At 43.1% G+C, this 14,510-nt stretch overlaps 1 protein-coding gene across 4 annotated transcripts in view; it reads right to left on the reverse strand.

Moving 5' to 3' along the window:
* Ciapin1 (cytokine induced apoptosis inhibitor 1) overlaps positions 1–14,510 on the reverse strand; it is a 16,530-nt gene continuing 2,020 nt past the window's right edge. For 2 of the 4 annotated variants that reach the window (XM_046435289.2, XM_046435287.2), the window contains exons 2-9: positions 10,785–10,967; positions 10,181–10,333; positions 8,972–9,048; positions 6,989–7,154; positions 5,212–5,285; positions 4,024–4,139; positions 1,551–1,632; positions 1–718 (exon numbers count right to left, since the gene is read on the reverse strand). In XM_046435289.2, the coding sequence (XP_046291245.1) occupies positions 608–718; positions 1,551–1,632; positions 4,024–4,139; positions 5,212–5,285; positions 6,989–7,154; positions 8,972–9,048; positions 10,181–10,333; positions 10,785–10,941 (936 nt within the window). In that variant the 5' untranslated portion in view covers positions 10,942–10,967 and the 3' untranslated portion in view covers positions 1–607. Of the gene's footprint in view, positions 719–1,550; positions 1,633–4,023; positions 4,140–5,211; positions 5,286–6,988; positions 7,155–8,971; positions 9,049–10,180; positions 10,334–10,784; positions 10,971–14,510 lie in introns of all 4 variants that reach the window. The other 2 variants (XM_046435290.2, XM_046435288.2) reach the window with 1 other exon arrangement.

Raw genomic sequence — 14,510 nt, forward strand, 5'->3', positions numbered from 1 at the left:
TACACAGAAGTATGCAAGTTTAATACCTATAGAGGAACAGAAATGACACGGGACACAGATGCAACACTAAAGTGAGGGGGCGGGAAGGGGTAGAGAGACATGGGATGGGATCACAGTAACCTGTGAGTGACTCCTTTGGTGTTGAGACATGAGACAGTTGACTCGTCACTAAAAACTGCACATCAAGTTAACCACCAACTTGGGAAGACAGGTACGTGGCAGGGTAACTGAGCTTAGGACGGGCAGGGCCTGGAGCTCGTCCCAGAGCACAGACACTCAAGGATGTCTGGGCTCGAGAGTGTCTGGTCAGTGCTTCTGTAACACCAGGAGGGGGGCCTCTTCTGGGCATGCTCCCTTCTCCTAACACTAGATGAGGAAAGAGGCCCCCCCCCTGCAGGAAGCCAGGCAACCAAGCCTGGGTCTTTGCACACAAACAGCAGCACTACACACCACTGCACCCACAGCCAGCTTCCCTGTCTACAAGCACCCTCCCTGAAAAGGGATTTCCAACGGAGAGCCAGAGAGTCCAAGGAGGTGGGAGGAGCCACAGTGGTGGGATCTGAGGGACAGGAGGTGGTGGAGGAGCAGATGTGTCCCATGGGTCCTCCTAGGCATCGTGAAGATTGCCATCACTCAGCAGCACCTTCTCGCCAGGTTTGAAGGCTGGCATCCCAAGGTAGGGGCAGCTGGCACAGCGGAACGCATCTCCCAGGTAGCACTGTCAGGAGAGAACAGGCAATCATGCAGGGGAACCCAAGAGCCAGCTCACCCCAGAGATGCGGGCCAGGAGGAGGGACTGGGACCCAAATACTAGTAATTTTTAAGATCTCTAGTTGCATGAAAAATAATAGCTAAGTTAAGTACCCTTTCACAGGTCATGGCTATAGTTTTTTTTTTGTACTAGGATTGAACACAGGGGTGCTCAACCACTGAGCCACATCCCCAGCCATTTTTATTTTTTATTTTGAGAGAGGATCTTGCTAAATTGTTTAGGGACTCTCTAAGTTGCTGAGGTTGGCTCTGAATTTACGATTCTCCTACCTCAGCCTCCTGAGTTGCTGGGATTACAGGTGTGCGCCACGAGGCCCAGCCACATGTCTATGTTCTAAGCAGTTCAAGTCATAGCCAAGCTCAGCCCTAGGGCTGAACAACATCAAGTCCCACTCTGAGTGGACTTGTAGAAAGAAAGGGGCCAAGCCGGGCCTGGAGGTATACACCTATAACCCCAGTGACTTGGGAAGCTGAGAAAGATCAAAAATTAGAGGTCAGCCCCAGCAACTTAGTAAGACCTTATCTCAAATTTAAATAAATAAGTAAATAGGACTAGGGATGCCAAGTAAGAAGTGACCAGAGTCCTCCCCATGTGTGAGCATGTAGGGAGACAGCCTCTTCCCACAACCACCTAACACGCACGTCTTTCCATGCTGGCCCAGTACTAGAGCACTTGACAGGTGATCCTTTAGAGGTGGAGCCAGTCTGTGCTTAGTTTAGGGTGATGCCTGATACCACTGGGGGTTTTGCAAATGCTGAGTAACGATCCCGATATTTACGTTTCCACAGGCTGACTTGGGCTGGGCATTCTTCTGTTCCTGTAACTTCTCTTTTTCTAGTTCTTCTGCAAGGCCACAGGTGCTAGGGGAAAACAGTTGCTGATGAATGAGATATGCCACCATCCAGGAAGTCCAAATCCATAACAGTACCAAAATGTGCTCAAAGACTTTCCTCATTACCAGGGTTTCGACTCAAATGCCTGCAAGGTCAGGCAGACAGCAGCCACAGGCAGGGGGCTGCTGGGAGAGAGGTGGTGGGAAGCAGGAGGTGGGTGGGGCTGTGCTGGGGAGCACCTGCTACAGAGGGCGCCACTGCTCAGCCTGCCCATCATGGTGCAAAGCAGATCCAAGAGGGGAAAAGTCTGGAGTTCTACTTCACTCTTAAGTGACAAGCAACTTGTACACTTAAAGCAAAACATCACTGACAATTCAAAAAGCCTGCAGCCAACAGTCCAAGAGTTTCACCACCGTTCTATTTACTTGTAAAATACCAACACCAAGGCTTGCAGGTTCAGAAGATGCACTGAAGCAGGTACCCCAGTTTCACTCTCCTTCCGACCCCACCAAACTTCAGCAAAGACTAGAGCCACAATGACAGAAAACTGGAAAGGAGACAACTGTGATGCAGCTGGAAACCAAAGCAGAGAGGAAGAGGGCACTGCCCTGGCAGATCTCGCACTGCCTTCAGAGCGGGGGTGGGTGGGGGTGAGGGGGGTGGTGCCAAGAAGATCCTCCTGAGAGGGTTAAAAGGGGAAAGGTTCAAAGATAAAGAGTTTGGACTGTCCCCCCAAAGGCCTGCCTGGCTTCCCTTCATAAAATTCACCTACAGGGGCTGGGGCTGAGTGGTAGAGCACTTGCCTGGCACGTGTGCGGTACTGGGTTCCTTCCTCAGCACCACATAGAAATAAATATACTGTACCAACTACAATATATACAAAATCCACCTACAGGCTCAGAGCAGCCAGCTAGCTCTTGCCCACCATTTTTTAAAAAATATTGTTTTAGTTGTAAATGGACACAATATCTTTATTTATTTATCTTTTTTACGTGGTGCTGATGTTCAAACCCAGTGCCCCACGCATGCGAGGCAAGCGCTCAGCCACTGAGCCACAAATCCAGCCCCCTTGCCTGCCACTCTTAACCATGAAAAACCCAGGGATATTTTATCAGAATCATCTGAAGAAAGAAAACAACAAAACTAAATAATAATTTTCAGCCCACATTTCTATACCCAAATTACCAATCATCCAAGAGTAGGAAAAAGACATTTTCATACATACAAAGTCTTAAGCAAAACTTACCTTCTAAGTAGGATTTCAAAAAGTACTACCGAAGAATTCACTCCACTGACACACACACACACACACAAAACAAAAACAAGAAAGAGGAAGGACAGGAGCAGGAAGGACTCCTCAGGACAGTGAAGTGGGAGGTCAGGATGTCAGTTCTGTGACAGTCACATGAAGACAGACACGCCGAAGGCTGCCGTCCCCATGCTCCCTGCTACCATCACAGCGTTATGTGACTGTGAGGCCAGCCAGGTTTCTGTCCCTGGCTTACTTCAAACATGGGCTGGTAACATTTAACTCCCTCCCGCCCCGCCACACACACACTCTGAGGCCCGGAACCACTGAGGACACTCACCTCTGCTTTGACCCACTCCCGAAAGTAGAGCGTGGGCTGCAGCAAGCTTGCAGCAGCCTCCCCACCCCCATTATTAACTGCACCTCCTGAACCCTGCCCAATGCTCACCACACTGTGGCCTCGGTTCCCTTCAATTCTCTCAGGACTCTTCCTCACTTCCAGAGGGGCTCTTCTAGATTTTTAAAGAGGCTGACACCAAATAATCCATGACCCAAGACCCTGTTCAGCTGACCTTCCTGGGGAGCCTCCATGTCATGCTCAATACTGACCTGTCCTTTACAGTCAGAGTGGGCTTTCTACTCAGTTCTTTCAACAATATCACACGGAGATTTTCACACATAGGCGGTCAACTATCAAAAAACCCACATTCGGGGGCTGGGGTTATGGCTCAGTGGCAGAGCATTTGCCTAGCATGTGTGAGGCACTGGGTTCGATCCTTAGCACCACATAAAAATGAAACAAAGGCACGCCATCCATCTACAACTACAAAACAACAACGACAAAACCAAAAACCAGATGGGTAAATATGATCAAAGTGTTATATGCACATATGCCACAATGGAACCCATTGTTCTATACAATTAATTATGCCCTAATTAAAAAGTAGAAATGATTAACACAAACTCAGGAGAATAGTAACCTCTTGTGGGAAAGAAGATGCAGCTGAGGTAACAGTAAATATTTCTCTTCCTTAAACTGGGTGATCAATACATGGGTGTTCATTATTCTTTAAAATGCACCTATTTAATACATGCCTTATAGAATACGCATTTCACAGTAAGCATGTTTTAAAGAGTATGACACTGTGACAACTTACTCCAGCACTTACCAGTTCTTACAAGCCTTCCTCTTTTTTCTTTCCCCACAAGAAGCAGCCCGTAGGGAAGCAGGATCTGGTTTTTTCAAATCTTCTGGATCCAGTAGCTCATCTGAGTCAATGAGATCCTGGAATGTTCAAAGCAATTAGTGACACCGACATGGTCTCTCTAATAAAAAGTTGAAGTAATCACAGGCTGTGAGAGCAAATGTGCACCGTTCACCCTGTCCTCCTCGGGTTGGTCGTCATGCTCAACCAGACCACACACTCAAGAGGCCAACTGTTCACAAAAATGCACCAGGATGTAAGGGAATTGGGAACTAATTACATGAGAAATTCCTGCAAGACTGCCAGCAATGCGTAGAGAATACGTGCACTTGTAGGAAGGGTGGAAGCAGGCAGGGCAGAGAGAAGGGTTACACTTAGTCCAGTGTAGGAAGAGCCACGGGAAAAAGGGAGTGAAATATTTTCCACATAAGTCCAAAGTCAAATGATTACACATGTATTTGTGTAATTCTTTGTAAACAAGCACACAGTGGGTCTGTAAGTTCTATGAAGGTGTGAACTAGGACCCATGCTAACCATTACTTTAACTTTAATCATGGAAGCACAGAAATAAAGAACTTTATTATAGACAGAGCTGATCAATGTTTGCAAGGACTGTTTTTGGTGTTTTTCCTTTTGGTACTGGGGACTGAACCCAGGAGTGCTCTACCACTGAGCTATATCCCTTGTCCTTTTGATTTTGAGATATGGTCTTAAGTTGTTGAGGCTGGTCTTGCAGCCTCCTGCCTCAGCCTCCTGAGTAGCTGGGATTACAGGCATGCAGCAGCAAAGCCAGCTTAAAGTATTGCTTTTAAGACAGTGAACATACAGTGACTTGTCCAAAAGGGCCAATAAAAACATTTTAGCTCACAAACTCTTTTTTTTGGTTTACACATGTTCACATAAGTGTATGATGTATCACATAAATGAGAATAAGAAAATCTGTGGGGAAAAGAGATAGTAAAAAATAATTTAAAATGCCACCAACAGGGAGTGCCCTTGAAATCAAAGACTCCAATGACAGGCACAACCACAATGCTGGACTTTGAATACGTTCATACCTACAGGTCCAGAATGGTCACTCCAAACTATAATTGTTTACACCCAAAGTGGTGCCTGGAAGGAGGAGGCCAAGTGACCATAGTGCCAACTCACCATGCTCTCGTCCTCCATGTCATTGGCTGAGAGGGTCCAGAGCTTGGCAGTGGCAGGGTCCACAGCAGGTTTCACTGAATCCAACCAATAAAAGAAAAAGAGTTCCATAAACAGCAACAAACTACTCGTAGATGTGAGCACTTCCTTTTTTTGGGTGAGGACGGGGGCAGGGGACCAGGGATTGAACTCAGGGGCACTTGACCACTGAGCCGTATCCCCAGCCCTATTTTGTATTTTATTTAGAGACAGGGTCTCACTGAGTAGCTGAGGGCCTCACTAAGTTGCTGAGACTGGCCTTCAACTTGTGCTCCACCTGCCTCAGGCTCCTGAGTCACTGGGATTACAGGCATGTACCACTGCACCTGGCCACTCAAGTGCTTTCTATGGACTCTGTAGAGAACTACTGGACTCTTCTGAGAAGAGCAGAGTTTGGGTCCAGCTTGACCACTTATACAAGAGGCATGACCTTGGAAGCCATTTGTTTAGCACGTCCTTTGTTCCAGACACTACAACAACACTTTATATACATCAACTCAATTTTGCTCACAACCTTGTGAGGTTTTTGTCATCCTAATTTTATACCTGTGAAAACAGATTTAGACTTAGGCCTGCTATATGAGGTCATAAATACAAATACATTGCTTCTCCTTTTTATCTTGGTTCCCACCCCTATAACATGGAGCTAAACCGAGTTTCCTTTATCTATTTTGAGAATTAAATGAGAAATCTGTCAGAATTCATAAATAGCAAAACCTAACCTCACCTAAACTGCTATTTAAGAAAATATGCACTAGAGCTATTGGTGGCAAGCTATCACAGTTGGCAGACACCCCTCACACCTCCTGATTCTCTGTCTAGGTCAGAAGAAGGCAAGGAAGGGCTGAGAGGGCTAAGGCCTGGGACTGAGAGGGGGAAAATCTCAGAAAGGCTTTTAGGGCAAGCGTACTCCCCAGGGATTGATGTTACAATGAGGTGCTCAGACTTTCCATCGTCTAATTGTGTCCACCCATTAGAACTATGAATCCAAAAGTCAGATTCCAAAGGATTTCCTAAGATTTAGACTAGGCAGTCAAAAGTGTGCTACACGGATGTGCCAGTAAATACCGATCAAATTTTGTATTTCTCATAGCTGGGACAGAAACTCAGACATTGAAAATAATGACAGGGCTGGATATGGTGACACATGCCAGCAATTTGGGAAGCTGGGGTAGGAAGATTACAAATTTAAGGCCAGCCTCAGCAATTTGGCAAAACACTCAGCAACTTAGAGCCTCTTTCAAAATAAAAAAAGGGCTAAGACTGTAGCTCAGCGGTGACGCACCCCTGGGTTCAATCCCCAGCACCAAAAAAAAAAAAAAAAAAAAAGGTATTATAGGACCCTCAAAGTTAGAAAAGCTGACTTAATAGGCATACAAAAAAAGCTGTGGGAACAGAAACTGGGTATCATATCTCTATTGCTATTGCCATGAGGAGAAATAGCATACCCCATATCTCTGGGGCCTAAAAAGACTTCACTGACTAGCTACGTGACTCCAGCCTCCGGAATGAGGAAGCCTCAATGTCCTCTGTGCAGAAGGGGCTGAGCTAGACAATATTTATGTATTATATCAGGTCTGTATCCTGATACACCCAGAATAGAAATATTTGAGCATTCTGTGCTCTGGAAATGACAAAAATTAAAGGAATAATCTTCTAAAAATATTTAGATCGCTCACCCAATTTCTAACATGTTTCCCTGCCCCAGTCACACAGAAGAATGTACCCAGGCCAGACTTACCCAAAGGAGACTTTCTGGTGGTAGAAAGTTTAAGCTGACTGGAAGAACCCACTTCAAAGTTTGGCTTTTTGCCTGTGATCTGAACAGAGAGCAGGCTCTCACTGCTGCAGCCCAGATGTTCCTGGATAGACTGCTTCTCCTCAGGGCTCAAGGACTCCCGCTGCAGCTGGAATTCAAGATATCAAAGGAATTAGTCCACACACTTTCTATCAAACGTTTTACTATGTTCATCCACACAGGGTTAAACACTCGTCCTGTGTATTAAGTATATAATAGCAGAAGGGAACATCAATCTTTTTTGTTTGGTACTGAGAACTGAATCCAGAGGCTTTTAACCACTGAGCCACATTCCCAGACCTTTTAACTTATTTTTTATTTTGAGACTTGGTCTAAGTTGCTTAGGGCCTCAATAAGCTGATGAGGCTTACCTAGAACTTGTGATCCTCCTGCCTCAGCCTCTTGAGTGGTGGGGATTACAGGCATGGCCCACTATGCCTAGCCTAACGTCACTTTTCATGACACATTCAGGTTCACTGATCAGAACCCTAAACTATAGTTTTGTTGGCATGTTTGCTTTGAGAGTCTACCTTTGGAAAGTTTTAAAGTACTTATGAAAATTAGGTTCAAGGCATTATGCTAGTCTTTGTGTTTAATAATTATGATTACAAAGATGAATTATCAAGAGCTTTGTAATGTTTTGAACAACCAATAAAAAATAAAAATTAAAAACAAAAAAAAAAAAAAGATGAATTAGACACGGTCCTGCTGAATAACAGAGAAGCCTATTCACAGTGAAGATAGCAGAAATTTATATCCTAAAAGAGAAAGGGGAGGGCTGGGGCTGTAGCTCAGTGGTAGAGCGCCTGCCTCACACATGTGAGGCACTGGGTTCGATCCTCAGCAACACATAAAAATAAATAAATAAAGATATTGTGTCCATCTACAACTAAAAAAAAAATATTAAAAAAAAAGAAGAAAAGAGGAAAGGAATCCTTTCTATATTCCTTGAGAAGTAGAGCAGATAGTAAAGGTAGGAAAAAACGGGCCAGGGTGCCAGCTCTAGGTCCACTAATTTTTGAATGGTTAAATCATAGTCCATCTGTGGCATGGAGTACTGTTATATCATTCACAAAAATAAGGGAAAACATACTAAGGTGAATAAGTGTCAAAAATATTTAAAGATGGGAAAAATATAGTGACTAAACTACACTGACATACATCATTTACATAAAAAAGAAGTTTATGCATATGGTAGTAAGTACAAAAGAGAAATTCTGAACAGATGCACAAAATGCTTCCTCTGAGGAGGGAGGGAGTGTGAGCAATGACTGGTATTTCACTTTCAAATTTTATATTTTTCAGTATAAACTGAATCTTTATGAACATTCATTACTTTAAAATCAAACATGGAAAATCTTAAAAGGAAAAATAAGCAAGTATGGCAAAACAATCTAAGGCCTATAAGAAATCAGCTATAAGCTAGCACAGGATAACATTTACCTCTCCCACACCCAAGACCATGTTGGCATCAGAGAGGAGTGTGGAAATATAAACACCCCTGCTGCACAGGAACATCTCTGCTGAGTGGTCTCAAACATGATATTCCCTCAACTCTTACCAGCCTGACAGAGTGGTGGCAGGCTGTCTAGAAGACAGAGTTTCACCCAGGCCTAGGATTTGTGTCCACTGAGAGATGGATCCGAAGCAGCAGGTCACCTTCTCTCCTCACCACACTGCTACCACCACCAAATAGTTCCTGGGCGACCAGAACAAGTGGTCCCCATGGGTCCTACTGAGTCTCTTCAAAGAGCTCTGCTGCCTGCCGTTTCTCCTTTAGGCAGCACATATCTCCACCCATGGAAAGGCTGAACTCGTTTCTTCATTCCCTGCAATACTGACCCCTGATTATTCTAACAAGCAGGCTCAATGTGGCCACCCAAGGTTTAAATTCATAGCAAATAAGGTTGTCTACACAATGCATACCTCTTTTACTTCCACAAGACCAGAGAGAGTGAGAGCTGAACACAGTTTAGACGCTGTCTTCACTTTGCTATCTTTATCTGCCAAGAGGAAATCCCCAGTTAATAGGTCAGAGCAGGAAAAATACTAGAGGCTCTCCCCATGCAAGTCAGCAGGCCCAGCCCCAGAGTCCAAGGTGTACAGAGTGCAGTAACAGCATTTTAATTTAAAAATTAAAGTTCTGTCATAAACACTATATTTAGTCATCCAGCAAAGAATGTCTGCTAGTTCCATAAAAGTAATGGATACTTTTATACATTTCCAAATCCTTTCATTTCTATTATTTTATTTGATTAAGTAAATCCTCACATTTTGATTGAAAGACCAGGGGAAAATGCTAAAAATCAGATACATAATTAAAGGTCTCTGACAGCTACGCCCCTGAGCAAAAAGGAGGTTTTTATTTCTTGGACACTGCCATTAATTTCACATGACTCAAATCTACCTCACCACTCTCAGACTTCCAGTTGTTATTCTAATAACTTTGTATTTTGAAATAACAATAATAATAAAAAAAATATAATAAAATATATTAAATTTGGGCTGGGGACGTGGCTCAGTTGTGGAATGCTTGCCTAGCAAGTGTAAGGCCCTGGGTTTAATTTTCCTAGGGGGAAAAATGTTCAGGGAGGTTTGTGGACCCCTTTATCTCATCTCGTGCAGGCTAACATTTCTCAAAATATGAAGAAATCCTTCCTTACCTACAGGAAACCACATGCACTTTCTCCCTCCCTGGAAAACTGAGATGTGCTCTCTGTGCTATAATTTGCTATTTCAAGAATATTAATAGAAATATACAGACTTTTGAGACTGACTTTTCCTCTCTGCACACTTCTCTTGAGCCACACAAACTGACACACAGATCAGTCAACTCCTTTTTATTGTGCTCTTTTCCACACTACAGACATACCAAAGTTTGACCTTTCACCTGCTGAATGACCCATCCATTTGTAGGTGGTAGTTAAGTGTCCTTCTGTTTTATTACCAACTGGGTCAGCCAAAGTTTGGAATTTCTTTGATCTATTTCCTCAGTCTTTATCAATAATTTATACCTGATGAGAGGCTGTGCGACAAGAATACTGATCTCCAAAATGGCACCTCTTGTTCAGAAAGACTTAGCAAGCATGCCCATCAACCCGCCCACTCTAGTTTTTCAAGTGAAGATTTCCTTACCTACAGCTGTCTCTACTGGTTCTTTCAGGAAAAGACATCCCCCAGGCCTAAGGATCCGGGCCATCTCAGCCAAAACCTCAGCACTGTGCAGAGTCACACTTCCTGGGACTACACCTGACAAGATAACGTCAAAGCTGGATTCCTTGTGGGCAGCTGAAAAGAAGGAAGATAGTCAGCCATCACCTGAGACCCTGAAGCAGCCTCCCAACCCCTCCCAAGCCCCCACAGAAGCTCCGCCTCCTGCCCAGGCCAGTGAAACCCTACCGGTCTAGTGAGCACAATTAAACCACCATCACTAGCAAAGCAGGCATGAGGCTCTGCCTGCTCTCCTCCAGACTCAGTAATTTCATATTCTTTCATGTGCTCAGAAAGTAAAAAGTAAAAAAAAAAAAAAAGGTGGAACAGCTACTAAGGAAAAAGAACACATAAAAATCAACTATACTCCTAAGGCTACTACATATCTCAAGTGAAAAACAAAAAGGTGATTGGCCACTACTTTCATGTACTACCCCAAACAAAAAACTTGGATGTCACAGAACTGCAGACATGTAGCACTCCTGTGGAAACTCCTGGAAGCCCTGAAGTCAGCAGGCTACATACTTACACTGCAACAGCTGGCTCATGTTCTCCACCGACACTTGGCCTTTGTCACCAGTTAACACTTGAAGTTTATCCACCAGATCTTTCAGAGCCTCCACAGGGGATGACTTATCCCAGACCACTGCCACAGCCTGGCCAGCTGAGATCCCAAAATCGGCCATTCCTCATGTGTTGACAGACCTAAAAGCTACTGGCCAAGAGAGAATCAGGACTGAGCAGAGACAGCAGTGCAATTTAACCCAAACGCCATTAGAATGGCAACCTACTCCCAACCTCCCACCCAGGAACGCTGACATCATCAGAAAGCTTATTGTAGATTCTGGAGTTGAATAAATGAACCCATGGCCTCAAGGCTTCCTAATCCCTTTATTCTCCAACAAGGCAGGAGGTGGGAACCCTGATGTGGCAGAGTCAAGAAAAGGGGATTAGATTCAAGTAAGAAGTTGGCAGCAGGAAGATTATTTCTTTTGAGATAACTCAGCAAGAAGAGACTATAAAACACAAAGGGCATTAATTAGGCAGAAGTGTGACTCAGCAAGGAAGGCAAATAAATGGAGATATAACTCAACCACAGCTTACTATTTCTAAAAAAGAGAATACACTAAATTTTACAAATTAAATAACCGATATTTTCTTTTTCATCAAAGTATAAAAATTCAATTCATTCATATCTATAAAATCAATGGTATCAACTATGTCTTTAACATTTAATATTGCCAGACTATTCAAAACACTACATATATTATCTCAGCTGACCTCAGAACAGCCTTAAACTGATACTGTTGCCAAAAGCTCAATCATTGTCCCTGATGCCAATTCAATAACATGACATGGTTTTGAGAAAAAGGAAAAAGAATGTTTATTGCTTTGCTAGCAAAGGAGAAACAAAGGGACTCCTGTCCCAGAAGCTGTGATTCTGCCCATCAGCAGGAACAGGGGGCTTTTAAAGAGGTGACTCAAAGGCTACATGCCAGTGTTCTCTGTCTGGAGTGTAATTCACTTGTTAATTTGGGAGACAGTCATTTCTGAGGTCTTCTGGTACCATCCCCAAAGTCTGGATTTCTTCATTTCTATGGTGAGTGTGTGCTCAAGGACAGATAACTGCCTGGGATGGGGGAAGAAAAATAATCCTATTTCCCCTGAGATTAGGGAGGAGCAGGAGAAAAGGAAGAGAAAGTAACACATCCTTTTTTAAAAATAAGCTGCAGTGGCAGAGCAGCAGGGGTTATATTCAAAGCATAAACTGGATCACTGTTACAATACTGCTGTCATTTTAGAGAGAAGGAACTGAGGCAGGTAACTATGTACAATTCACACAACCAGTAAGCATTAGGTGGATAAAGTAAGGGCTGGAATTTCCTGTACTTTAACTATGGAAATTTCTCTCCAAGGGTCAACTTTCTCCTCCATTTGATATGCAGATAAGTATATACAGTGTTTACAATGAAAATAGGTCAAGAGCTGAGTTGCTGCTCAGCTCCTCCTTACTTAAACATTAATGCCACTAAATTTGACTTAAAATAGCTCAAATAAATGAAACAGAATAGGTGGTAGAAGGTCAAGCATGGATTAATCTTATGTGGAACACTTCTGGCTTCTGCAGAAGTGGTTGACTCAGAGACAATTATGCCACCACGGACATTCTGGGGCTGAATTTAAGCCCTGTCCACTACACTATTCCTTCTTTAAAAATGTGTACTTCAGGGGGCTGGAGTTGTGGCTTGGTGGTAGAGCACTTGCCTAGCATGTGAGGCCGTGGGTTCGATTCTCAGCACCACATATAAATAAATGAATAAAATAAAGGTCCATCAACATCTAAAAAAAATTTTTTTAAATAAATAAAAAAATAAAAGTGTGTACTTCAAATGATAGTCTCCTAGCCAAGCACAATGGCACATGCCTATAATCCCAGTAACTCTGGAGGCTGACTGAGCACACAAGTTCAAGGTCAGCCTGTGTGATGTAGTGAGAATTTAAAATAAGAAATAAAAAAGGACCAGAAATGATAAACACCCCTGGGTTCAATCCCCAGTACCAAGAAAAAAAAAAAAAAAAGGCATAAAAAACCCAACAGTGTCTACAAATCATGTTAACCAGAGTTCCTCCCTAAACACTATAGAGCTTTGATGTTATTACTCATTTCAGAAATGAGTTATTAAAGGTTTTAATTTCTAGAGCAAAATCAACACTGCTTAGCCTGCTGGATTCAGGCTCTTCATAATCTGGCTCTACCATTCCAAAAGTTTGCATTTTCTCTCTATTGTGCCTTTTATGGTGTTTTCATGTGAACACCAACCCTTTGTTATCCTGATCTGATTATAAACCCCAGTCAGTAAAAGGATGCCAAGTGTCAGACAGGCAGGATTCCTTAGTCATTTAATTTCAGCTTTTAAATCCCTAAAAAGAATACCAGAGAGAACTAAAATGTTTAAGCTTTTAATTGTCACATGATGTTGAAGAAGAGTTCTTGCAAAATCTTTATGGTAACTTAGGATCAGTTTCACACTTAAGAACCAGCCAGGGGCTGGGCATGGTGGCACACGCCTGTAATCCCAGTCACTTGGGAGGCAAGGGCTGGGGATGTGGCTCAGTGGTTAAGTACTCCTAGGTTCAATTCTCAGTAACAACAACAACAACAAAAGAACCAGTAAGGGAGAGTGGTTGGGAGTGGTTGGGAATGAAGCTCAGTAATAGAGCACTTGCCTAGCATGTGCAAGGTCCAGATTTTGATTACTGGCAAAAACCAAAACAAGACAAAAAAAGAACCAGTGAGAGAAGACAAGAATACAAATTGCTGGGCAGTTAAGTTATAAGAAATATGGGCTGGGGATGTAGCTCAGTTGGTAGAGTGCTTGCTTTGCACGCACACAAGGTCCTGGGTTGGATCCCCAGCACCATAAAGAAAAAAAAAAAAGAAATAAAGGCCGTGGGGTTCTATCTACACTGGGTCTTATCAGGTACATGGCCATGGGTAAGTTATTAGCCTTCCTGAGTTTATCTCTCATCAATAAAGAACAGTAACTTCTATTTTGCAAGGCTGCTATGGGAAATAAGGAAACAATGTGCAAAGTTCTCACCAGGGTCTGGTATACAGAGTTCAATAAAATAATGTTCTAAGCTGGGCACTGCATGCCTGTAATCACAGTGGCTCAAGAGGCTAAGGGAGAAGGATCGCAAGTTCAAAGCCAGCCTCAAAAACTTAGCGAGGCCCTAAGCAACCCAGCAAGACTCTGTCTCTAAATAAAATATTAAAAAGGGGCTGGGAATGTGGCTCAGTGGTACCTGGGTCCAATCCCTGGTACCAAAAAAAAAAAAAAGAAAAAAAAAAAGAAAAGAAAAAGAAAAAAGTTCTAAGTACGTTAGGCTCCCACTCCTGTGGCTTAGTTCATTTGCCTTTGCTTTAGATAGTCCTATAAAACCTTTTTCTTCCTCCTTGGCCATACTTGCTAGGACTCCTCAGGGAAGTATGTGAAGCTTATTTTTCATGGTTAGTATGAGAGTTACACTTCATGACATCTTAGTATCCTTGTGGGACTGTCAGTAAGTTAGAAAAATGTAAAAAATGTAAATGTAAAAATATCTCCCAAAACAGTCTTACAGCAAAAGGGAGATCATAAAATACATTTACTAAATATTAACAAATAGGCATAGATCCTACTTTCAGTTGGTGTTTTCTGCATAAAATAGGAGACTGTGTTCTTTTATATATCTAAAAAACAGAAGTGTGATA

The sequence above is a fragment of the Marmota monax genome, unplaced genomic scaffold (genome assembly GCF_021218885.2).
Source record: "Marmota monax isolate L192 unplaced genomic scaffold, Marmota_monax_Labrador192_F-V1.1 WCK01_AAM20220418_F8-fsc00024, whole genome shotgun sequence".
Lineage (NCBI taxonomy): Eukaryota > Metazoa > Chordata > Mammalia > Rodentia > Sciuridae > Marmota > Marmota monax.